Source organism: Cetorhinus maximus, chromosome 13 (assembly GCF_964194155.1).
Source record: "Cetorhinus maximus chromosome 13, sCetMax3.hap1.1, whole genome shotgun sequence".
In the NCBI taxonomy this organism is placed as follows: domain Eukaryota; kingdom Metazoa; phylum Chordata; class Chondrichthyes; order Lamniformes; family Cetorhinidae; genus Cetorhinus; species Cetorhinus maximus.
In genome coordinates, this window is record NC_135891.1 from 120,218,494 (window position 1) to 120,244,393 (window position 25,900).

The following is a 25,900-nucleotide window of genomic DNA, read 5'->3' on the forward strand; positions in this document are numbered from 1 at the left end:
CTGACTAGATAATCTGTTTGTAGTGATGTTGATCAAGAGATAAATATTAACCCAGATACTAAAATTCAAAAGTGAGTTGGATAAATACTTGAAGGGAAAAAAATACAGGGCAATAGGGAAAGAGCAGGGGAGTGGGCTTAATTGGACACCTTTAACAAAAAGCCAGCACAGGAGAGGGGCCAAAAGGCCTTCTCTGGCACTGTCAGGTTCTAGTTCATTGCTGTAGTACTTGACATTGTCCACTTGATGGCGGTATCAGTACCACCAGGTGGCAACATGGATAATTACAGTGGGCAGACTGCAGGTTAAACACAGAAAGCAAGGGGACAACAGGGAGGGGAGGGGGGGAGGGGAGGGGAGGGGGAGAGGGAAGAGGGCAGAAAAGACATGACCTAATTGAATGGCTAAGCAGTCTTGATGGGCTGAATGGCCTCCTCCTGTAGCTGTGACTCTCAATGCTGTGTCTATGAGCGAGTTAATGTGTTGGAAGAAGGTGAAGGGTGAGTGAATTGGTACAAACACAGAATTAAAGTCAGAACCAATATGTTTTTGGGAAGATCGTCACCTTTATTATTGGAAGATACGATGCCTTCACATCGATGCAAAACTGCCAACCCCCACATTTCTTACACTGAGCATCTCAGCCCAGGGGTAATAGATTGGTGCCAAGGACCCTTCCCCCACTGCCAGCCCCATTGTGGGGTTCTCTGTAGCATCCAGCAGTGAGATGCAAGAGCCTCCACCTTGGAGGATGGTGGTGGTGGTGGTGGGGGGCTGTAGGCGGTGTTTGGGGTGAATGGCTTTAATACACTGGGGGCTAGGATTCAGTGTTTGGGGAGGGGGGGGTGGGGCGGTGGTGAGACTTCAACCAAATGCCCTTCAGTCTCTTCAATAACCCTGAATGGATATTGAGGAAGAGGGGAGGGCAGTTAAGAAATAAGGCAGCGGGGGGAGGGGAGGTTTATGTAGGGGACTGAGGGAAGGAGGACATGGAGGTGGAGAGGCGGGGGAGGTGGAGGGAATCTCACTGGAGATTTCTGCAGAGAAGCCACAGCCTTGCAGCTGAATTAACTGCCCCTCTGGAGAGCATGAATGTCCTCCACTGGAAGGGAGAAATTGTAAATAATTAAAAAAATTAAATAATAAACGTTAGGAAGTTGACCTTTGACCCAGCTCTAGGAGAAAGAGGAGCTTTAACTAAAACACAAATATAAATATCACAAAGTGAAGATTGGAACACTTATAATTACAAAATATAAATACCAGATTCCACTAACGTGCCTGCTTGGTTTAAACAATACTAAAGGATAAATATGTCTAGTCTATTTAATAGTTGGGTGCGGATAATATTGTGCTGTCTTCAGCAGCAGTGCTTGGTCCTTGTAACATATAAACAAACATGTACAGGGCAGAATTTCTGTGTTCTCTGATTCCTCCTCTTCCTGTGCCTGAGAATCCATATTCTGTTAGGGAAGAAACAGAATAGTTTCTCAGTGACTCAGGACAGACACAGACAGGCACCCCACTCCATACAACAACTTATATTTATATAGCATCTTTAATCCCAAGGCACTTCTCAGGAGCTTTATAAAACAAAATATGACATGGGGCCACATAGGGAGATATTAGGTCAGGTGACCAAAGAGGTAGGTTTTAAGGAGCATCTTAAAGGAATGGGGAGAGGGAGAGAGGTAAGGAGGGAAATGTAGAGCTTGGGGCCCAGACCACAGTAGGCGCAGCCACCAAAATTAAAATCGGGGATGCTCAAAAGGCCAGAATTAGAGGAGTATAGCGATCTGAGGGTTGTGGGGCTGGAGGAGATTACAGAGATAGAGAGGGGAGGCCATGGAGGGATTTGAAAACAAGGATAAGAATCTTCAAATCAAAAAGTTGCTTTAACTGGGAACCAATGTTCCCAGAGAGCACAGGGGTAATAGTCAGATAGAACTTAGTGAGAGTTATGGGCAGCAGAGTTTTGGAAGACAACTTTATAGAGGGTAGAATGTGGGAGAGCAGTTGGAATAGTCAAGTCTCCAGGTAAAAAAGGCAGATGAACTGAGGCTGGGGTGAAGTTGGCCAATGTCATGGAGGTGGAAGAAGGTGATATCTTCGTGATGGCATGAGGAGCAGGTCATCTTGGGATCAAATACGGCACCAAGGTCGCAACCAGACTGGTTTAATCTCAGACAGTTGCCAAGCAGAGGGGTGGAAGAAATTTCTGCTCGTCCAGTACTGGATGTTGATAAACAGTCTGGTAATTTAGAGACAGCGGAGGAGTCAAGAGAGGTGGTGGTGAGGTAGAGCTGGGTGTTGTCAGTGTACATATGAAAACTAACACTGTACTTTCAGATGATGTCGCCAAGGAGCAGCGTGTAGATGAGAAATGGGAGGGGCCAGGATAGATCCTTGGGGACACCTGAGGTAACGGTGCGGAAACAGGAAGGGATTCTCTGGTTGTGATTAGGTAGGTAAGATTGGGAGCAGGTGAGAGCAGTCGCCCCCAGCTGGGCGACAGCGGAGAGGGGTTGGAGGAGGATGGTGTGGTCAAACTGTGTCAAAGGCTGCAGACAGGTCAAGAAGGACGAGGAGGGAATGTTTACATTTGTCACAGTCACTGAGGATGTCGTTGGTGACTGTGATAAAAGCTGTTTTGGTACTGTGGCAGGGGCAGAAACCTGATTGGATGGATTCAAACATGGAATTCTGGGAACAATGAGCACAGATTTGTGAGGTGACACATTCAAGGACTTGAAGGGAAGGGGAGGTTGGGGGAAGGGGAGGTTGGGGGAAGGGGAGGTTGGGGGAAGGGGAGGTTGGGGGAAGGGGAGGTTGGGGGAAGGGGAGGTTGGGGGAAGGGGAGGTTGGGGGAAGGGGAGGTTGGGGGAAGGGGAGGTTGGGGGAAGGGGAGGTTGGGGGAAGGGGAGGTTGGGGGAAGGGGAGGTTGGGGGAAGGGGAGGTTGGGGGAAGGGGAGGTTGGGGGAAGGGGAGGTTGGGGGAAGGGGAGGTTGGGGGAAGGGGAGGTTGGGGGAAGGGGAGGTTGGGGGAAGGGGAGGTTGGGGGAAGGGGAGGTTGGGGGAAGGGGAGGTTGGGGGAAGGGGAGGTTGGGGGAAGGGGAGGTTGGGGGAAGGGGAGGTTGGGGGAAGGGGAGGTTGGGGGAAGGGGAGGTTGGGGGATGGGGAGGTTGGGGGATGGGGAGGTTGGGGGAAGGGGAGGTTGGGGGAAGGGGAGGTTGGAGGTGGGATGGTAGTTTGCAGGGTGGCAGAGTCAAAGGTTGGTATCTCGAGGAGAGGGTAATGATGGTGGATTTAAAAGGAGAGATGGACAACACCGGAAGAGAGAGAACCCTTTACAATATCAGCTAACACAGGGACCAGGAGTTTAGGGGGAAGTAGGATTGAGGGAACAGGAGGTGGGTCTTTTTTTATTCTTTCACAGGATGTGAACATTGCTGGCTAGGCCAGCATTTATTACCCATCCGTAATTACCCTCGAGAAGGTGGTGGTGAACTGCCTTCTTGAACCGCTGCAGTCCATGTGGTGTAGGTACACATACACTGCTGTTAGGGAGGGAGTTCCAGGATTTTGACCCAGCAACAGTGAAGGAACGGTCATATATTCCCAAGTCAGGATGGTGAGTGGCTTGGAGGGGAACTTCCAGGTGGTGGTGTTCCCATCTATCTGCTGCCCTTGTCCTTCTAGATGGTAGTGATTGTGTGTTTGGAAGGTGCTGTCTAAGGAGCCTTGGTGAGTTCCTGCAGTGTATCTTGTAGATGGTACACACTGCTGCTACTGTGCATTGGTGGTGGAGGGAATGAATGTTTGTGGATGTGGTGCCAATCAAGTGGGCTGCTTTGTCCTGGATGTTGTCAAGCTTTGAGTGTTGTGGGAGCTGCACTCATCCAGGCAAGTGGAGAATATTCCATCACACTCCTGACTTGTGCCCTGTAGATGGTGGACAGGCTTCAGGGAGTCAGGAGGTGAGTTACTTGCCATAGGATTCCTAGCCTCTGACCTGCTCTTGTAGCCACAGTATTTATATGGCTAGTCCGGTTCAGTTTCTGGTCAATGGTAACCTCCAGGATGTTGATAGTGGGGGATTCAGTGATGGTAATGCCATTGAATGTCAAGGGGAGATGGACAAAATGAGCTCAGAGAGGGGGGGATGAAGGAAGATATGAGCGAAACTAGGGAAAGATTTGAGTTCAGAGCTAGAACAGGGGGGAAGCATTAATGGATGTCTGGCCTGGTGGCTAGTGGAAGGGAGGAACCAGGCAGAAGCAGCTGATTGGATTGTCACAATCTTAGTGACGAAGAACTCCATAAACTCCTCACACTTATTGTTGGAGGAAAGAATGGAGGAGACGGGGAGCAGGATGTGAGTAAAGAGATGATTTGCAGTAAAGAAACCGGGGGATATCTTTGCAATCCAGGATGATCGTGGAGTAGTGAACAGTTTTTGCAGAGGAGGGAAGGACCTGATAGAGTTTGACGTGGTTCAGCCAGATCTGGTGGTAAAGGGCTAAACCAGTTCTTTGCCATATTCTTTCAAATCTGCATCCCTTAAACTTAAGAGAGTGGTGGTGAGGACTATACTGGCAGAAACAGCCAGAGTGAGAGAGCAATCATTTGATTGGGGACTAGGGCATCAAATGTAGAGGTTAGGGTGTAGCTGAGGAAATCAAGTCTTCCTGAAATGTTGTGGTGAACAGAGGGCCAGAGGCCAGATAGTTAGGAATCTGAATGTGCAGTTGTTAGTGAATTGGGGACTAGATTTTTTTCAGGGATGGATACAGGAGGCGGTAGGGTTGGGGGTTGGAATTGGGATGTGGATGGAGAGTGATACAAGGAAGTGATCAGAGTTGGCCTTACCTGTGATTGACATGATGGGAATAGTGAAGCCACATGAGATGGCAGGGGGTGACTGAACGTGTGTTTGGGAGTTTACATGGAGGGAGAGGTTCTGGGAGGATAGCAGGACAGTGAACTCAGGAGAGAGAGCACAATAAGTGAAATGGAGGTTGAAATCACTCGGAGCAGAGGTTGAGGGAGGAAAGCAGTGAAGAAATCTTGGTGCAAAATTTTTTGCTGTACTTGGGAGGGCAGCAGAGAACCGGGATTTGAAATGAGATGTGAGAAGAGTGGAACATGGTGAGATGTTCAAAGGAGGAGAAAGAGGAGTTGGAGGTCAGGCCAAGGTATGATTTGGTGAGACACATCAAGTCTGTGTCTCTCGGGCTTAGGGGATTGGAGATGAGGGAGCAGGCCGAACTGTGGAGAACAGCCAGGGTGAGAGAGAGAAATGGTTTTATTGTACACCGACACACTCACTCACACTGCTCCCACTTTATATCCACACAAATCTCAACAACTAACTAGTGCAGTGACACGGAGTTCATTCAATCGAGAAATGTCAACATTACTGGGTGTGTGACTGTTATTTACTAATGATTTCTGACGATTACCATTCACTTTTGACTGAAGCCCTCATCTGTTCTCCTTCTGCTCCCCTGGCTCTGTTGCTCTGTCTGATCTTCATTCATTTCAAACCCATCATCTTCATCGGATACAAACTCCGGGTCATACTCGTAACTCATTCCATAAGAGTAATAAGAAAGTTCCGATTGTGGCACAGTGACACCGTCTGTGTGAGGGAAAAGGGGGAAAGCATCGGGGAAGGGGATTGGAGAGAAAGAAGACAGAGTAACAGGAGAAAGAGGAAAAGCAAAGGAGAGGAGAGAGGGGGAGTAATGTTAGTGAAAGGGAAAAGGGAGGGACAGAGAGGAATAGAATGAAAGGGTGAAGTATGAGGAGAGGGATGGAATGTGAAGGAGAAAGAGTTTGAGGTAGCGATAGATAGAGAGGGTGGGATCAAAGGAGTGTGAGAGGGAGGGAGGCATGGAACAAGACAGGAAAAGATAGAAGGGGAGAAAGGGAGTGAGAGAGATCAGGGGTCAGGAAAAAAAGCAGGAGCAGAGAGGGGAAGGGATAGATATACAGTCATCGAGGTAGGAAGATAGTGGCAGAGTGAATGTGTCAGAGAGATGGGGATAAAACAAAACAGATCATTAAAAATTACAACTAATCAAGCCATTATTAAAGTATATTTAATACTGAAATTAAAACCACAATTCTGTGAAAATGTCCCAAGTGTTGTGAGGAACCGCAGTGTGCTCTCTGACCTCCAGGTGGTGCCCAAGCTGCAGCTTGGGAGGGGAAATTCTGGCAACAGTTTTAGTGAGAAGTTGGTGTGAGGACAAAATGGGAAATCCTGTAAAACAGTCAACAGGATGAGTTTGAACCCCACGGACCTCTGAGTAAACAAGAAGTGTGTTTATGTTTGAGGCTTTCGATGTGTGTTTGGCTGATTTGAATGAACTGTATTTACTGTGCTCCCAGTCTCTCACGCTAACGGAATATCCTAGCACATCAACACAAGTCTCAAGCACCATCAGCTGAACATAACTTTAGCAGCATTTAAAAAAATGAAGTAGTTTTGATGGTCCCAAATTGCTTGTGCAGAGTTAGCTGATCAGACTCGAGCAATGTTGCACCTCATTTAGCCTCTCGAGCCTGTTATGCCATCCAGATTGATGGCTGATCTGGACCTCACCTCTGTTCCATATTCCTCCATAACCTTGGTCAATAAAAAGTATCCATCTCAGCCTTGAACAATTCAGTTGACACCTGACCCCTCAACCACCCAGCCAGCCTTTTTGGGTGAAGAGCCGCTTCCTGACATCACCCCCGAATGGCCTGGCTCCAATTTAAGGCTCTGGACTCTCCCCAACCCCCACCGGAGGAAATAATTTCTCTTTATGGATCCTATTGAACCCCTTTTACCATTTCAAAAACTTTGATCAGATCACCCTCCAACCTTCTAAACTCGAGGGAAAATCTGTACAATCTGCCCTGGTAATTCTATCCTTTTAGCCCTGGTTTCATTCTGGTGAGTCTGCGCTGCTCCCCATCCGAGGCCAATATCACCTTCCTGAGGAGCAATGCCCAGAACTGAACACAGCTCCTCCAGATGGGCTCTGACTGGAGCTCGGTACAGCAACAGTATAACTTCATTCCCTTTGTATTGCAGCCACCTTGAGATAAAGGCCAACATTCCAACACTCTTTATGATTATTGTTTTTGCACCAGCTCACTGCTTCTTTGGTTATCAGTGGGTCTGACCCACAGTGCCGTGATCTCCGCCCCGCGTATGGGTCTGACCCACAGTGCCGTGATCTCCGCCCCGCGTATGGGTCTGACCCACAGTGCCGTGATCTCCGCCCCGCGTATGGGTCTGACCCACAAGACTTCAACCTGTCCACTACTTTGTTATTTTTTATGCCTTTCTCTTCCACAGTTCCCAGTCTGTTACCATTAAGAAGACTTCACTCCAGAACTTGCCGCACCTCTAGCCAAGCTGTTCCAGTACAGCCATGACACTGGCATCTATCCAGAAATGTGGAAAATTGCCCACGTCTGTCCTATTCACAAAAAGCAGGACAAATCCAACCGAGCCAATTACTGCCCCATCAGTCTACTCTCCATAATCAGTAATGAAAGGTGTCGTCGACAGTGCTATCAAGCGGCACTTACTTAGCAATAACCTGCTCACTGATGCCCAGTTTGGGTTCCGCCAGGGCCATTCGGCTCCTGACATTACAGCCTTGGTTCAAACATGGACAAAAGAGCTGAACTCCTGAGGTGAGGTGAGAGTGACTGCCCTTGACATCAAGGCAGCATTTGTCCGAGTGAGACATCAAGGAGCCCTAGCAAAACTGGAGTCAATGGGAATCAGGGGGAAAACTCTCCACTGGTTGGAGTCATACCCAGCACAAAGGAAGATGGTTGTGGTTGTTGGAGGTCAATCATCCCAGCTTCAGGACATCACTGCAGGAGTTCCTCAGGGTAGTGTCCTCGGCCCAACCATCTTCAGCTGCTCATCAATGACCTTCCTTCCATCATAAGGTCAGAAGTGGGGATGTTTGCTGATGATTGCACAATGTTCAGCACCATTCACGATGACTCAGATACTGAAGCAGTCCATGTCCAAATGCAGCAAGACCTGGACAACATTCAGGCTTGGGCTGATAAGTGGCAAGTAACATTCACACCACACGCATCCTGGGGGTTACCATTGACCAGAAACTGAACTGGACTAACCATATAAATACTGTGGCTACAAAAGCAGGTCAGAGATTTGAATTCTATAGTGAGTAACTCGCCTCCTGACTCCCCAAAGCCTGTCCATCATCTATAAGGCATGAGTCAGGAGTGTGATGGAATATACCCCACTTGCCTGGATAAGTGCAGCTTCAACAACACTCAAGAAGCTTGACACCATCCAGGACAAAGCTGCCCACTTGACTGGCACCACATCCACAAACATTCACTCCCTCCATAAAAAGAATTGCCAGGCAATTGCAAGAATTGCAAGACAGAATCTAACTATCGCCACTTGATGTGCAATGGCATTACCATCGCTGAATCCCCCACTATCAACATCCTGGAGGGTGACCATTAACCAGAAACTGAACTGGACCAGCCGCATAAATACTGTGGCTACAAGAGCAGGTCGGAGGTTGGGAATTCTGTGGCGAGTAACTCACCTCCTGACTCCCCAAAGCCTGTCCACCATCTACAAGGCACAAGGCAGGAGTGTGATGGAATACTCCCCGCTTGCCTGGATGAGTGCAGCTCCCACAACACTTAAGAAGCTGGACACCATCCAGTACAATGCAGCCCGCTTGATTGGCACCCCATCCACAAACATTCACTCCCTCCACCACCGACGCACAGTAGCAGCAGTGTATACCATCTACAAGATGCACTGCAGCAGCAAAGCTTTTTCAGCAGAGCCCTCAGAACCTGGGACATCTGACATGTGACTCGGCGCCACATTGAGTGAGGTGTCTGCACATTGGATACCAGGCAGCACATCTGGATAAATCCTTCAGAACTAGGCTAAGCTTTATGAAGGCATTTTCAAAAGAACATGAGAACATGTTTAGAAGGTGCCATCATTTTGTGAAATTGTTATTATACATCTGAGTTTTGACTGATTTTCTTTTTGAAGAATAATTTTGAGTCTGTCTTTATATGCACTGTAATCATCCAAAAAAATTAAAACAAAAAAAAAATAGCTTCAATTTAATGATTGTTTCCTTTTCACCTGCTCACAACAAAAAATTATGAACATCTTCAAAAATGTTTAAATTGGTAGGGTTCAGTTAAAAGTGTGTCTGGGGCTGTGCAGGTGGAGACATTAGCTGAGAGATGGAAGGATGGGACACAGGAACACTTACAGGCTGGAACACACAGGCACAGAATGATTATCACTCAAATACCACATGTAGAGAGGCAGTTCCTGCTACACAGTTAGACCTGGCCTCACATGTGACACAAGGAAACTGTTGAATGCCAAAGCATGTGAACAGGGTCTGCTCATGTTAACAGTAGGTGCAGAGTCAGGCTCCCACTGTTTCTTGGATCATAGATTCATACAGCACAGGAGGTGGCCATTTGGCCCATCATGTCTGTGCTGGCTCTTTGCAAGAACTATCCAATTAGTCCCACTCCCCCAGCTCTTTCCCTCTAGCCCTGTGAATTTTTCCTTCAAGTATTTATCCAATTCCCTTTTGCAAGTTCCTATTGAATCTGCTTTGACCACCTTTTCTGGCAACGCATTCCAAATCACAACTCAGTGTAAAAAATATTCTCATCTTTCCCCCTCTGGTTCTTTTGCCAATCATCTTAAATCTGTGTCCCTCTGGTTACCAACTCTCCTGTCACTGGAAAGTTTCTCCTTACTTACTTCATCAAAACTCATTATAATTTTGAACGCCTCTATTAACCTCTGCTTTAAGGAGAACAATCCCAGCTTCTCCAGTCTCCCCACTGAACCATTATCACAAGTTTGAGGGTTTTGAAATAGGTTAAGGTTTGATTTTACCTGTGCTGTAACCACTCACTCACTCACTGAGAATTCTTTGATGCGACAGCGGGACCCTGTGCCCGGGGCGGGGGGGGTGGGGGGTGTCAGTTCTTGCACTGAGGCAAAACTGATCAGAAACCATCCGCTGAAAGTGGGAAAAGTCACGTGACACTGTCTGCGTAAAATAACCATTTCTGCCCACTTTTTTTCTCAGTAGTTTTACCACCCCCACCAACTGGTCACGCTGGGTGATTCTGGCACCTCCCCTCCCCCCATAGTCCCTCCCCTCTCCTCCTCACTCCCTGCCCCAGGTTACCCCCTCACATTTTTTGAACCTCTTTAATTGACAATCCAGACCAGACACTGCTGAGGTGTAGTCTGACCCACTGATATCTCACCTTCCTTCCCCTACTCAATTTACTTTTACCCCGACTGTGCCGTCCCTCACCAGCATACACACTGCACTGACCCTCGGGGTGGGGCAGGGGTGCTGAGTGTTGGGAGGATGTTTGTCTGTGGAGACAGCGGTGGGGACCTGGGTGGGGGGGTGGGATTGCAGCCAAGCTTCAATCTTGTCCTTGCATAAAGGTGACACAGGGTCTCTGGACACATATTCAAGGACAGGAACCTGACTGTTTTCTCACTCACTTTGTGATCAGCTCTGTCAGCACAGGTTGGGCAGGGATTGAATCACGAGAGCCTCATGCCCAGTGTGCAGCTGTGTTACATGAAGCACTCACCAACTGACCTGCCCCACTGGCAGCCCTGACCATAGTATATAGTGGCTCTGACCCACCTGATTGTCTCTGTTCCATCAGCTCCAGCTTCATCGGTGACGCCACAGACTCACTTTCTTCAGGGACACTTTCCACTGCGGGGAAGGGGCAGAGTCAGAGTTGATCTTGCAGTGCCACCAACTTTCAACATCAAATAAAGACCAATGGCCCCTCAACCTAAACTGAGGGCTCACCCTCATAACAGCCAGCTGGGCGGGAGCCAGTCCCAGATATTCAGAGCCGAAATTCACTCCACTATGCATTTAGAAAGCAAGAAATGTTGTCTGGGAGAGAGAGCGAGGGATTGAGAGACAAGCAAAAAGAGACCTGATCAGAGAGATAAAGAGACACAGAGAAGGATAGAGACAGAGGGAAAGACAACCAGAGAGAGACAGATAGAAAAACACAGAGTGGGTGATGGAGAGAAAGAAACAAGCAGGTTGAGAGAGATAGACAAACCAAATACATCTTTTCAGTTGGCCTGAATTTGATGGGCCTCAGTGTCTTTGTCACTGACACACAATCTCCAGCTGACAGTGACCTGTAACCCTGCAGTTCAACTCAAACTGAGCTCAGGACCCGAAGGTGAAAAGATGGTTTCTCTGTAATCGCTGTTTGAGCAGAAAGATAGTGTGTGAATGGAGGGTCTCTTACTGGAGGGGCACTGTGACACAGGGACCTGTTCAATCCTGGTGTTGTTTCGACATGCCGCCACCTCCATCTGACACTGGTTTCGATACAGAATTCCATCAGAACCACACACAGGGTTTCCATCGAAGCCACAGTCACGGTAACATGTGCACAGCTCATAGTGTTCCTCCTCCAGACAGTCATACACATTCTTACAGGTGCCAGATTGGACAAACCCTGCAATAAATATAAGGAGCATTAAACAAGCTAAAAGGCTCAAATCACTTTGATTGTCCTGCCCTTTAACTTTTTTGACGGACCAAGTTAACCCGGTAGCGAGCAGAGGATGATGGGCTGGGCTCCAGATCATCAACTTGTATTTATATAGCACCCTTAATGTAGTACAATGTCCCAAGGTGCTTCACACCTTGGAGTGATTATCAAACACAATTTGATCCTGAGCTACCCACAAGGAGATATGAGGGACAGGCGACCAAAAGCTTGGTCAAAGGGATCAGTTTTAAGGAACGTCTTTAAGGGTGAAATAGAGGTTTAGGGATGAAATTTCAGAACTTAGAGCCCAGGCAGCTGAAATAATGCCCCTCAATGGTGGAGAAATTAACGAGGCCAGAACTAGAGGAGTGCAAAGATCTCAGAGGGTTGTGGGGCTGCAGGAATTGATAAAGATGGAGGGACGACAGAATGGAGAGATTTGAAAACAAAGATGAGAGTTTTAACATCAAAATGTTGCCAGACTGGGTACCAACATAGGTCAGCGAGCACAGGGGTGATGGGTGACCAAGACCTGGCATGAGTTCGGATACAGGGCAGCAAAGCTTTGGATGAGCTCAAGTTTATGGACAGTGCATCATGGGAGGCCGGTCAGGGGTACATTGGCGTAAGCGAACCTTGAGGTAACCAAGTTATGGATGAGGGTTGCAGTAGGCGATGAGCTGAGGCTGGGCCGGCGAAGGGCGACGAAATAGGTAGTTTTTGTGATGCTGTGGCTATACAGCCAGATGCTCATCCCAGAGTCCAATATGACACCAAGTTTGTAAACAGACTGGTTCAGACTCTCTGGGATGCAGTCAGTGACAAGAGGCTGGAATTTGTGGCGAGGAAATTCCTGCTCATCTGGATGTTGGACAAAGAGTATGACAATCAGAGGAAGTGCAGGGGTTGTGCCAGTTAGTAGTGAGTAGAGAGTAACATCAGGGTAGACATGGAACGTGACATTGTGACTTTGGATGATGTTGCTGAGGGGCAGCATGGAGATGAGGAATTTCATTTATAAGTTCTGTAATCATCCTCTAGCAGGTACATTTATAGTAGGCAGTACCTCGATAACCAGTTACCCACCACCCACCACCCCTAGGTACAAGTGCCCAAGCCGGAGGAATCTTGACAAAATATTAGCATAAAGGTCAAGTGATGCACAGATAGAAGCTTCACTGCTCCACCAGGACAAAAGCATTCTCTAAAACAGGGTTGTCCAACATACAGCCTGAGGGCCTGCCATGCCTCTCTATCCTGCTCGCATGAGCCAAATCACAGGCCATTTCTCTCCCACGTTTGCTGCTGAAAGGCTCACTAGTAAGGAGCAGTGTGAAAGTGAGTGGCCATGGTGCATTCTCTCCCTTGCCCTCCTGCACAGGCGCTGGGCCTGCTAAAGGAGCACAAGGCTCAAGATGGCGGAGCAGGCTGAGGAAGCCATGAGGAACAGATGCTGGTGGAGTGCTAATATCACCGGACTAGAAATCCAGAGGCCCAGGCTAATGCTCTGGGGACACGGATTCAAATCCCACCACGGCAGATGGTGGAATTTGAATTCAATTAAAATCTCGGATATAAAGCTCGTCTCAGTAACGGTGACCATGGAACTATCATTGATTGTTGTAAAAACCCATCTGATTCGCTAATGCCCTTAGGAAGGAAATCTGCCGTCTTGACCTGGTCTGGCCTACATGTGACTCCAGACCCACAGCAAGCCACTCAGTTCAATTAGGAATGGGCAACAAATGCTGGTCCTGCCAGTGATCCCATGAAAAGAATTTTTAAAAGAGACACAGCAACAGCGCAGACCCAACCCAATCCAGGCAGCTGGACTGTCCAACAGGACGGAGTGAGGAAGCGCATCTTGGCACGTGGGCCCTGGGGAGGTGGGGGGTGCGGGAGCGAGCGAGAACCCTGAGGCTGAGGTTGGGAGTGAGCTGGACACACGCACACACCTTGCCCTCCTCCTCCTTCCCCAAAAACCTATCCACAAAGCAAGCCGGGAGACCTGGGATCACATGGGAACACGACAGCCTGGAAGTTCCCCTCCAAACCTCTCACCATCCTGACTTGGAAATATATGGTCGTTCCTTCACTGTCGCTGGGCCAAAATCCTGGAACTCCCTCCCTAACAGCACTGTGGGTGTACCTACACCACATGGACTACAGCGGTTCAAGAAGGCAGCTCACCACCACCTTCTCAAGGGGCAATTAGGGATGGGCAATAAACCGTGACCTCGCCAGTGAGGCCCACATTCCATAAATGAATTTTTTTAAAAAAGGAACACCCAGGCTGAAAGATAACCTGCTTCTGACCCCCCACTTTTGTATGAATTCCATCGAGACCAGCACAGAGTGTGTGCCAGCAGGGGCGAATGCACCATCAGTGTTAATGAAACCCAACTCCTGAGCTCAGGCCCGGTCCCCACCCGTTCCCTGGTGGACTTGGGACTTGGGCCGAGTCTGTCTAACAAAAAAGTGAAAAAGCAAAAACCGTTTTATTGGTTAGCTCCGCTGCTTGGAACTTTTTAACGGTCATTTTTATTAGTTACTCTTCTTTATTAGTGATTAACTTATTGCTTTGACATTGATTATTTTTAAATTCATGTTTAATGTTGTGACAAACCTGATTTTGCTGGAATTTGCTTCTCGGTCCCTTGAATAAGAAAAAAATTGAAACGTGGCCCCTCATGAGAAAAGGCTGGACAAGCTTGTTCCAAAACTAGGGGGGCTCGAGCTGCAAGCAGGTGGGAACAGAAAGCACTTACTGCATTTCTATAGCACCTTTCACAACCTAAGGATGTCCCAAAGGACTTCAGTCAAACTACCCCCCCACCTCCCCCGGCCATCTTATTTCTATCATGGGAGCAAATGATCAAAGCAGCGTAATGTTTAATAAAATCCTGATCTAAGTGAGCATCGAACCCAATGGTTGTAATTTATCAGGACGCCAACTGTATCAAACACATGAGCAGATTTAATCTCAGCCTCCTCCTCAATGGTCAAGTCGGTTACAACACTGCCCAGGATAAAACTGAGCTATGTGGATGAGAAGGTCACAGTTTGGTCCTAAATTAGCTCTCAGTGAGCAATGTGATTGGTCCACATCAGTACCCTGGCCTAGTGGATCTTCCTGTTCCTGACGCCAGTCCTGAGCTTCGTCTGAAAGGACCTGAGAGTTTGAGGTTGAGGTTCGGCTCAGGAACAAACATGAAGCTCCCACAGTCAAGTGACCCATTGGGCCTCACTGCCAAGGTGCCAGTGGGAATCAACCTTCGGTTGTAACCTTAATACATTTACGCAACAAAAATCTATCAATTATGAAAGCTCCAAATGACCTCCAGCCTCAACAGCTTTCTGGGGGACAGGGGTCCAGATTTCCACTCCCCTTTGTCAGGAAGCACTTCTACACACACCACCCCTGAATGACCTGGCTTTAATTTTAATGTTCTGCCACCTTGTTCTGGACTCCCCCTCCCGCCTCAGTTAGATCACCCCTTAATCTTTTAAACTCAAGGGAAGATAAACCCAGTCTCTGCATTTTGATGAATCCCCCTCCAAGACCAATATATCTTTCCTGATGTCCTAATTTATTAGTTCAAAAGATGTGGGGATCGCTGGCTGGGCCAGCATTTATTGCCCATCCCTAATTGCCCTTGAGAAGGTGGTGGTGAGCTGCCTTATTGAACCTCTGCAGTCCATGTGCTGTAGGTACACCCACGGTGCTGTTAGGGAGGGAGTTCCAGGATTTTGACCCAGCGACAGTGAAGGAACTGCGATATAGAAAGAATATAGGTGCAGGAATTGGAGGGGAAGTCAGTGGGGAAATTGCAGATGGTGGTGTTCCCATCGACCATCGATCTGCTGCCCGTGTCTTTTTAGGTGGTACAGGCTGCGGGTTTGGAAGTTGCTGTTGAAGGTGCAATACAGCAGGAGGGCGAATTCCTCTGGTGTCTGTTTAAAGATGTTTGCAATTGGTGACGGAAAACTCAAGGTTGCATGAGAGGATTTGTTTACAATTTTATTATGAGTGGTGTGGTTGCCGTGGCGACAGTAACTGCTGTATTATGCCCGTGGGGCATTTCTAAAACACAAGTGAACTTTTTTGGTTACATCATTGGGGCAGCTGCAGTCGGCACTGCCCAGCAGTGTTGCACTCTGACTGTGACACTCCATGAGAGATTAAGGTGCATGACGGCTCATTTACCGAGGAATGCACTTAAATTTTCCAGTCCTCTCCCTTTTCTGTACTAAGCAAATCCCATTCACCCATCGTCCCTGTGCTCGCTGACCTACGGTGGCTCCGATCCAGCAATGCCTCAATTTTAAAATTCTCATCCTTTCAAGTCCCTCCATGGCCTCACCCCTCCCCATCTCTGCAACTTCCTCCAGCCCCACAACTCTCCAACTTCTCTGCATTCTTTCCAATCCTGAGCACCCCTGATTTTAATCACTCCACCACTGGCAGCTGTGCCTTCAGGCTGGCTTGGGCCCTAAACTCTGGAATTTCCTCCCTAAATCTCTCAGCCTCTCACTCCTCCTTTAAAACACTCCTCCAAGCCGACCTCTTCGGCCAAGTATACCCCTTGACGACGTTTTTGGTCACCTGTCCTGTTATCTCGTTCTGTGGCTTAGCATCAAATCCTTGGGATTAAAGGTGCTATATAAATGCAAGTTGTTGTTGCGATTGAAGATGCTGGTCTGATTAGGAGAGGCTGAGGCCTCTGGGACATTGGCCAAGTGCCCATTCTTGCTGGATTGGTGCATTTTTGTGGCAGAGGTGGATAGATCCTTGGTAAGCGGGGTGGGGGGGAGAATAGGTTATCGGGGGTAGGTGGGATGCAGATTTCAGGTTACTATCAGATCAGCCATGATCTTATTAAATGGCAGAGCAGGCCTGAGGGGCTGAATGACCCCCTCCTGCTCCTTGTCCGTATGTGCAGGTAGGACTTTCAACCATGGGGGGAACCATCACAGAGAGTCATCCTGATGACATACAAGGGCACTTATAAGTGAGGAGGGTGGCCAAGGGTCACTGGGTACCGATCAGGAGCTGGAATCCTGGCTGATTTGAGTCTAGGGGGTTTGAAAATTAATCATCGGGTCCCAGTCAACACTCTGGAGATCAGCCAGCCCAAAGACAAAAGAAAGAATTTGCATTTCTATAGAACCTTTCCAAACCGCAGGACACGCCAAAGGACCTTACAGACAATGAAGTACTTTCTGAAATGTAGGGGCTGTTGTAATGTAACGTGGCAGTCAATTAGCACACAGCAAGATCCCACAAACCGAAATATGACAATCACCAAATAATCTGTTTTAGTGATACTGGTTGAGGGATAAATATTGGCCAGGACACGGGGGAGAACTCCCCTGCTCTTTGAAACAGTGCCCATGGAGTCTCTTACATCCAACAGAGAGGGCAGATGAGACCTTGGTTTAACATCTTATCCGAAAGACGGTACCTCCGACAATGTAGTGCTCCTTCAGTACTGCACTGGGAATGTCGGTCTAGATTATATGCCAAGTCTCTGGAGTTTGACTTGAACCCATGACTTTCCGCTCAGATGCAGTGTGTTGTTCACTGAAGCATGGCTGACAATTGGAATCTAGGGTCTCAGTCTTTGTGAACGGACAATAATTCCAGAGAGAGATGTTGACCCATTGAGCCTAGGCCATGTTGCACACAGGCTAGTGCCAGCATGAGCCATTGGGGGAGTGGGTAAAGGAGGGTTTGGAGGGGGGTGGGGGGGGGTGCTGAGGAACAATGCTTCTTGCTTTCCTTGTGAGTTTTATGAGTTTATTTCGAAATGAATGCTCCTTTCATTCCCCAACAATGTCATGTTCTGACTGGAGGGAATGAAGCAACTGCCGGCAGGGCCCAGACAGTCCGGTAATAATTTGTAGTTATTATAAGCGACTGTGTTTCATTAGCTCCCAGTTGACAGCTATGAGGTAAGTTTAAAAGAAACCAGAATGTCACAAAACATCACCAGGCCAGGCCATAAACTACCTGTAATCAGGAGGTCCAAACCTAGCAAGCCTGCCTTGTAAATTAATACCTCAGTGAGAGTCTGCACTCAGGTTGCAACATGCTGAGCTCGGGCCTGGTTTGGCAGCCTGCCTCCTCACGAGGAGACTAGCTGTAAATTATCAATGAATTCAAGGGACAGGTCTCTACAGGAGCAGATTGACTTGTTTACGATGATCTTTAGGCAACGATGAGAGGGGGTGGGGGAGAGGGAAGGAAGGAAAGGGCCATCGGGGAGACGGTGCAAACTTCCCTCATGCTCAGCTTGAAAAGGGCTTCATCAGGAGTTCTCTGCAGCTGCTTTTGAGTCTATTAACATGCTTGTGCTAGCTATCAGGAGCCCGGGGACAGGGGGTACGAGCTGTCACTTGGGTCACGATGCAGTGATTATCAATGGGTAAAAGTTATTTCAGTTTCTTACCTAAAGAAAAAAAAATAAACATTTGTTTCCAACTTCAAAGTGAGAGCAATCACAGCTAGCCAACACTCCCTACATCTGCTTGGCGTTTATTCACTAACAGACATTTCTTCCTCAATAAAAGTTTTGACATTAAACTTTTAAATTTATATAGAGGTTAAGAGCATATGTCAATTTCTTCCAATAAAAAGTCCTTTATTCATATTTACAATGGTAACTGTCTATGTAAACTTGTCACGCTGTAATTACATTCTCTGGCCAGTGGAGGTGCTATTTACATAGGCAGTTTCCATTATAAATTCCAGTGTTCACATTTATAATGTCAAAAGTTTCATAAGGACTTAAGCCCTGATTTTAATTAGGTGTGGATGTTGGGTAGCTGCTAATTAGATTGAGGAGGTGGTAGTGCTGGAGTGAGAGTCAGCACCACCCCTCTTAACCTTGGCAACATGAGCTCCAAACCATTTTAATTCCGGGGCCTTATGTGTTTGTTCTCAGTCAGTTGCCTGCCTGGAACCTACAAGCAGCAGCAGCTGACAGGTATGTAATTCTGGGTGTGGGTTTTGAGATTCCTGAGACTCATTCCATGCCTGTTTCTGAGGTATGTTTGCACAAGTCTGCTGCTGCAGGGGTTTTGTTTTTTTTTATATATATATATATATATATATATATATAAGCAGGATGTCCCACAGTGTTTTATAGTCGATTAATACTTTTTGATGTGTAGTCTCTCTTGTGGCAGTCACAGCAAGCTCCCACAAACACCAGCGTGATAAATGACCAGATCATCTGTGTTTTAGTGATGCTGCTTGAGGGACAAATATTGGCCACTGACACTGGGCAGAACTTGTCTGCTCGTCTTTGAATCGCGGCTGTGGGATCATTTATGTCCACCTGAGGGGACAGGTGAGGCCTTGGTTTAATGCCCCATCCAAAGGAAGGCACCTCCAACAGCACCAATGATAGATTCTAACTTTGCACCATTTTAACTAATGGGTACAACAAATAGCCAATGGATCTGGCACAGGATCAGCAAGCACTGAGTTCAATTCCCACCAGGATATGTTGTGAAATTGAACTGAATAAATCTGGTAATTTGTGGTCTGGCATCAGAAATAGGACAACAAAAGAAGCTTCCAGGTTGTCATAAAAACCCAAGCAGTTCACCAGAATCTTGCAGAGACGCTAGGCCAGTTTCCCTATTTTTGACTCCAGTCCCAAATAACATGTTTGAAGTTTAGCAACCTCTAGAAAAACACCCAGTTATAAACAAAACACTACAAAGTTCAACTGATGAAGAATATTGGATGGGCCCCATCAGTAACGGCCCAGAAAGTGGAAGAGGAAGTATGTTCAGCCGAACCATCTATCTGTAAGTGCTGGAGTACTGTGTGCAGTTCTGGTCGCCACATTATAGGAAGGATGTGATTGCACTGGAGGGGGTGCAGAGGAGATTCACCAGGATGTTGCCTGGGATGAAACATTTAAGTTATAGAGAGAGGTTGGATAGACTTGGGTTGTTTTCGTTGGAGCAGAGAAGACTGAGGGGCGACCTGATCGAGGTGTACAAGATTATGAGGGGCATGTACAGAGTGGATAGGGAGCAGCTGTTCCCCTTAGTTGAAGGGTCAGTCATGAGGGGACATAAGTTCAAGGTGAGGGGCAGGAGGTTTAGTGGGGGAGGGGGGAGGGGGGAGGGGGATGAGGGGGAAAACTTTTTTACCCAGAGGGTGGTGACGATCTGGAATGCGCTGCCTGAGAGGGTGGTGGAGGCGGGTTGCCTCACATCCTTTAAAAAGTACCTGGATGAGCACTTGGCACGCCATAACAAGGCTGTGGGCCAAGGGCTGGTAAATGGGGTTAGGTAGGTAGGTCAGGTGTTTCTCACGTGTCGGTGCAGACTCGATGGGCTGAAGGGCCTCTTCTGCACTGTGAGATTCTGTGAATGACCTTCCTGTTATTATAAGCTCATGGCTGGGGTGGTTTGCTGACATTTCCAGGGTATTTAGTTCCATTCACAGCTCCTCTAATAATGACACAGTCAACACCCAGACTCAGGCTGACAACTAGTGGCTAACATTCGTGCTACACAAGTGCTGGGTAATGACCAACTTGATCATGAGAAAGTGCAGCCACCTCCCCTTGACCTGCATCTGTACCATCACAACCAAATGCCCCTCACTGCCAACATCTTGGGGGTTACCACAGACCAAGAACCGAACCTGGTCAACCATATCGACACAGTGACCACAAGGGCAAGGGGTGTCTCACCTGCTGATCCCTCAATTCCTCAGTATCTGCAAAGGTTCAAGTCAGGAATGTGATGGATACTCACTGTTCCCCTGGACACAGGCCCAGCTGCAACAACTCACACAAAGTTTGACAATAGCCAGTGAGAACAGTTCACTTGATGGAGCCCCTTTCCAATGGACCTCAGTAACCAATCCCTCAGCCATTTACCGCACCAAGGATGTAATGTTTAAATTTGTGGATGCACTATAGCAACTCACAGACAACTGAAACAGCACCTTCCTCCCCCATGGCTCAGACAACAAATCATTTACTTTGAACCACGACTTCTGGTGCCGTAATTCTTAAATTCTCAGTCAGGTTTGAATACATACCTATCCACTGATTGGCTGAGCTTTCTACCTCATTACAGGTGGTCCCGTCACACAGCTCACGAGCCAGAGGACTTGTTTCACTCACATTGTAAAAGCGTGTTGCCTCAAATGCTGCAAGGGCAAAAATACCATCAATACACATCATACGACCAAATACAACAGCTCAACAATCCCCGTGGTGTAATCTCCAAAATTACACTTTATGACCTTCCCCACAGTAAAAGGTTAACTCAGTTCAAACTGGGAATGTGACCTCCGGCCCATCTTGCTTCCCTATCCCCAGTGTTCATTCTGTGCGTACTGATAAACCAGAATCCCATTTGCTGACCAGAACCTGTTTTGTTCTTTCTTGTTATTAATTCATGCTGGTAATCTGTTCCTACCATCCTTTTCATTAAAAAAAAATCGTCCTGCATTTCCTGTATACATTTGCTGTCCTTAAGTTGTTAAATTCTGGGTCTGGCCAGATCTAATTTGTCCAAATCCTACATCACTGGGTTCCAGAGCAATGACTTAAACTAATGTCACTTAGCTCCACCTAACAGTGCAGATGTGAGCAGATTAAAATACCAGACCACTTGCTAAGATGGCAGGCCCCCAAGTCAAGCACTGTCCATGGATTGAGCCTGGGATCATGCTCTGTAAGATTCAGCTGAGCTCCCAGCTTCCCAATTGTGCGTGAAATTTAATAGAGTTTGTGACAGAACTGAAATGGCTCCAGTTTTAAATTCTGGAGCCGGACAAATTATTTACTTTTGATAATAAGGCCCTTCTTAGAATAATTCCCACATTTTCAACATATCTGGCTAATGATTCATGTTCGATTACATACCCATCCACTCACCGGTGAAATTCACCTCATCATTTCAGGTAAGTTTGTGAAGCAGCTCAATTTCCTGGGAGAGGAGTTAAACCTGAGAGCAGCAGATCCCAGGCCATAGTCAGGGAGATCAGTCATTAATCAGTGGTTCAGTGTGGGGGTGTGGGCTGTGCATCTTATCCGACAGTCTGGCTTTATCATCACCCGTCTGCTTTTCCTGCAACGCATCACTCCCAACTTAAAAATCAAGGTCAATGTTTCTAATGGACAAATGTGGCTCCCCATCCCCACCAAATGTGGCCACCTCCCTTTAAGTGGCTCTGTTCCTTTAATTCATTTTCAGGATGTGGGCATCGCTGACTGGGCGCAGTATTTATTGCCCATCCCTAATTGCCCTTGAGAGGCTGCTGGTGAGCTGCCCTCTTGAACCGCTGCAGTCCATGTGGTGTAGGTACATCCACAGCGCTGTAAGAGGGGGAGTTCCAGGATTTTAACCCAGTGACGATGAACGATGGGTTTCACTGGCCGGCCACATGGAGCCCAAGGTAACAACTAATGTTCTTCAACCCAGCTGCTCCCATTAAACCAGGCAAGGACAGCAGGGCAGGCTGATCCACCAGGGCAGGCTGATCCACCAGGGCAGGCTGATCCACCAGGGAGGGTCTACATGAGACCCTCCATCACCTTCCTCCCCAAGTGCAACCTGGTGGTAAGTGTGCCTCAGTACCACACCGGGCCCTATAGTTACCCATCGAGGCACTGGGGGAGCCACAGCTGAGATTTTCATTTGAAAAGTCTTCAGGTACTGATGAGGGTAGCAAGCTGGAGGCTGTGGGATTGGTACATAAAGGTCACATTTTAACATGAGAAAGCTCTTGAGATGGTGGCACAGATTGTGTCCTTCAAGCGAGTTTCTCCCCATGCCCATGTTAATCCTGGGACTCTGCAAGTTTGAAACCGGCTTCTTAAAAGGGAGTCAGCAGCTGTTAATTGCTGCAAACTGTCCTCACTGTTTGTGCCTTTGGAACCGTTCACACTGGGTCCTGAATCCATTCCAATTACCAAGCCTGTGGGCAGCTCGCACAGTCCAAGAGCCATGGGTAAGGGTTGCCAACTCTGTTTGGGCATAGTCTTGGAGGTTTGGTCACATGGTCTCCTCCCTCCAACCATCCTGTCTCCTCCCATTGGTTGCCTTTCATGTCCATCCTCATTGCACCTGCCTTCCAACAGCAAATCAGAAGGCAAACAGACTCTTCATTGTTCAATTGGATGATACTTGGTTGCCAATCAAACAACTCCTTTTTCAATTCCAATGTTTCTGTAATTAAACAAGTATTGCTAGGCAATGATTTAAATGTCCCTTATGAGTTTTCTACTGAATTGCTAGGCTATGGGCCTAGTGCTGGGAAATGGGATTAGAATAGTTGGGTACTTGTTTGACCGGCGCAGACTCGATGGGCCGAAGGGCCTTTTTTCTGTACTGTAGACCTCAATGACTCTTATTAATCTTCAGTTCATGGAGACCCCAAACCACAGAGCTATCCTGTGCACAAGCTGCAGGTGCCTACCTGGTTCATAGTAGTCATACACCTTGACTGGGACAGGAGCTGTTTTCCCAACAATATACTCCCGGTATGCATAGAACTTGACACAGGTCATACACTGGCTGGGTATCTGAGGAGAGAGGGAGACACACAGAGAGGGAGAGACATTCAGAAAGCCTCAAAATGTCCACATTGTCCACACCTGATTCAATATTTAAAGAAAGAATGAAAGAAGTTGCATTTCTATAGCATCTTTCACAACCTCACATCTCAAATTGCTATGCAGCCAGGAAAGTACTTTTGAAGTGAAGTCACTGTCCTTAGGAAATGTGGCAGCACACAGCAAGATCCCACAACTGACAATATAATAACTGAATAATCTGTTTCAGTGATATTTGTTGAGAGATAAATATTGGCCAGGGCACTGGAGATAACTCCCTGCTATTTTTCAGAATAGCAGCCGTGGGATATTTTACAGATACCCGAGGGGGCAGACTGGGCCATGTTTAACATCTCATCCAAAAGATGGCCCCCTCTGAAAGCACAGCGCTCTCTCAGCGCTGACCCTCCGACAGCACAGCGCTCCCTCAGCGCCGACCCTCCGACAGCGCAGCACTCCCTCAGCACTGACCCTCCGACAGTGCAGCGCTCCCTCAGCGCCGACCCTCCGACAGTGCAGCGCTCCCTCAGCGCCGACCCTCCGACAGCGCAGCGCTCCCTCAGCGCCGACCCTCCGACAGCGCAGCGCTCCCTCAGCACAACCTCCGACAGCGCAGCGCTCCCTCAGCGCTGAACCTCCGACAGCACAGCGCTCCCTCAGCGCCGACCCTCCGACAGCACAGCGCTCCCTCAGCGCCGACCCTCCGACAGCACAGCGCTCCCTCAGCGCCGACCCTCCGACAGCGCAGCGCTCCCTCAGCGCTGAACCTCCGACAGCACAGCGCTCCCTCAGCGCCGACCCTCCGACAGCACAGCGCTCCCTCAGCGCCGACCCTCCGACAGCACAGCGCTCCCTCAGCGCCGACCCTCCGACAGCGCAGCGCTCCCTCAGCGCCGACCCTCCGACAGCACAGCGCTCCCTCAGCGCCGACCCTCCGACAGCGCAGCTCTCCCTCAGCGCTGACCCTCCGACAGCGCAGCTCTCCCTCAGCGCTGACCCTTCGACAGCACAGCGCTCCCTCAGCGCTGACCCTCCGACAGTGCAGCACTGGGGTGGTCAGTCTGGATCATGGGCTCAAGAATCTGGGCTTGGACGTGAAACCACAACCTTCTGCCACACGGGCAAGAGAAGTACACACTGAGTCATGCAGACACTCATTTTAAGAATTTGTTTTCCCTTCCCTCTCTGCCCACCTCTCCAAGAAATGCCTCACCCACACATTTCTTCACTTGCAAACCTAGAGAGAGGGAGAGAGAGTGTGTCGGCCCAACTCAGTTTTCGGTCCAGAACCAAGGGACATCGATACGAGAACAAATGCAATACAGAGAGCAGCAGAAGCTTAATGCAGAGGGTGTTGGAGCTGTGGAATGCACACCTGGAGTTACTGATGGAAACACAGGCCAGGTGAACATTTAAGAACAGGTTACATCAGTTGTTGAAAGATAGGGGAAGAAGGGGTCTGGGAACAAGGAAGGACACAGGATTAAAATACTGCTTGTATGGAAAGTAAAGACCAAACACTGACTGGATGGGCTGAATGGCTGGTTTCTATGTTGAATTTAACTTAACCAATCTTGGTCAGATCAGCTGACCTAGTACAGGCTGAGGAAGGAGTCCTTCCTGATGATATGGTTTATTTTATTTCATATTTTTAAAAGCTTCTCTCTTACCTCATCAAAATAAAACAGAACTTTCCTTCCGTCCACTTCATACCGTTTCAGTTCAATCTGTTTACCCAGGAGCAGCTGCGAGAGAAGAGAAAGTTATGTTGAATTTCTCCCTTTTGGACATACAAAATAAACCAAATTTAATTTTGTCAACCTTTAAAATCTTTTGGTCAACAAAACTATTTGTCAAAACAACTAGTTCCGCATGAGGAGTTAGGGCTAAGTGTGACCTTCAGGTGACTCAAGGTTAGAGGTCCTCTTCAAGTATTTTCACTCCTTGTCCTGGTAACCCTACATCACCTCCAATGGCAGATGGTTTATTTACTCTGTGACAAGTTTACATAGGAAGCTCCCATTATAAACAGGAACAGAGGGATTTAGAATGGAGAGTTGACAGGAAACATATTATAGATCTTGCCTCTCTGCATTTCATCTGTAGATATATTTACGTCTCTTTCTGTCCTGAAGGAGTTAACTCCCATTAAAGGTCTACTGACCCTCATTGCAAAGCCCTACTTCAATCAAGTGTTATCCTTCACTCAGCAACCTGAACTGAGAGAGGTTGGCAGGTTATGCAACTGTGGAGGGCGTCACTGAAGATTCTGATACTATGTTTGCTGTTTGAGTGCACACATTCCAGATCACAACAATACTGTGTAAAAAAGATTCCCCATCTCCCCCTTTGGTTCTTCTGCCAATGACCTTAAATCTGTGTCCCTCTGCTTACTGACCCTCCTGTTACTGGAAACGGTTTCTCATTTACTCCATCAAAACGCCTCATAATTTTGAACACCACTGTTAAATCTCCTCTTAACCTTCTTCACTCGAAGGAGAACAATTCCAGCTTCTCCAGTCTCTCCACATGTCTGAAGTCACTCATCTCTGACACCATCCCCGTGAATCTCCTCAGCACCTTCTCCAAGGCCTCGACATCCCTCCCAAAAGCGTGGCACCCAGAATTGAACACAATTCTCCAGCAGAGTCCTAACCAGTGATTTAGAAACATTTAGCCTCTAATTGGCAGAGATCA

At 47.9% G+C, this 25,900-nt stretch overlaps 1 protein-coding gene across 2 annotated transcripts in view; it reads right to left on the reverse strand.

Annotated features, from left to right (window-relative positions):
* Positions 1 to 395: 395 nt before the first annotated feature.
* Positions 396 to 25,900, reverse strand: part of cpamd8 (C3 and PZP like alpha-2-macroglobulin domain containing 8) — a 136,593-nt gene continuing 111,088 nt past the window's right edge. The window contains exons 37-43 of one of the 2 annotated variants that reach the window (XM_078556145.1): positions 24,874 to 24,948; positions 23,068 to 23,173; positions 20,680 to 20,790; positions 11,358 to 11,570; positions 10,724 to 10,798; positions 5,462 to 5,640; positions 396 to 1,463 (exon numbers count right to left, since the gene is read on the reverse strand). In XM_078556145.1, the coding sequence (XP_078412271.1) occupies positions 5,465 to 5,640; positions 10,724 to 10,798; positions 11,358 to 11,570; positions 20,680 to 20,790; positions 23,068 to 23,173; positions 24,874 to 24,948 (756 nt within the window). In that variant the 3' untranslated portion in view covers positions 396 to 1,463; positions 5,462 to 5,464. Of the gene's footprint in view, positions 1,464 to 5,461; positions 5,641 to 10,720; positions 10,799 to 11,357; positions 11,571 to 20,679; positions 20,791 to 23,067; positions 23,174 to 24,873; positions 24,949 to 25,900 lie in introns of both variants that reach the window. The other variant, XM_078556146.1, reaches the window with a different exon arrangement.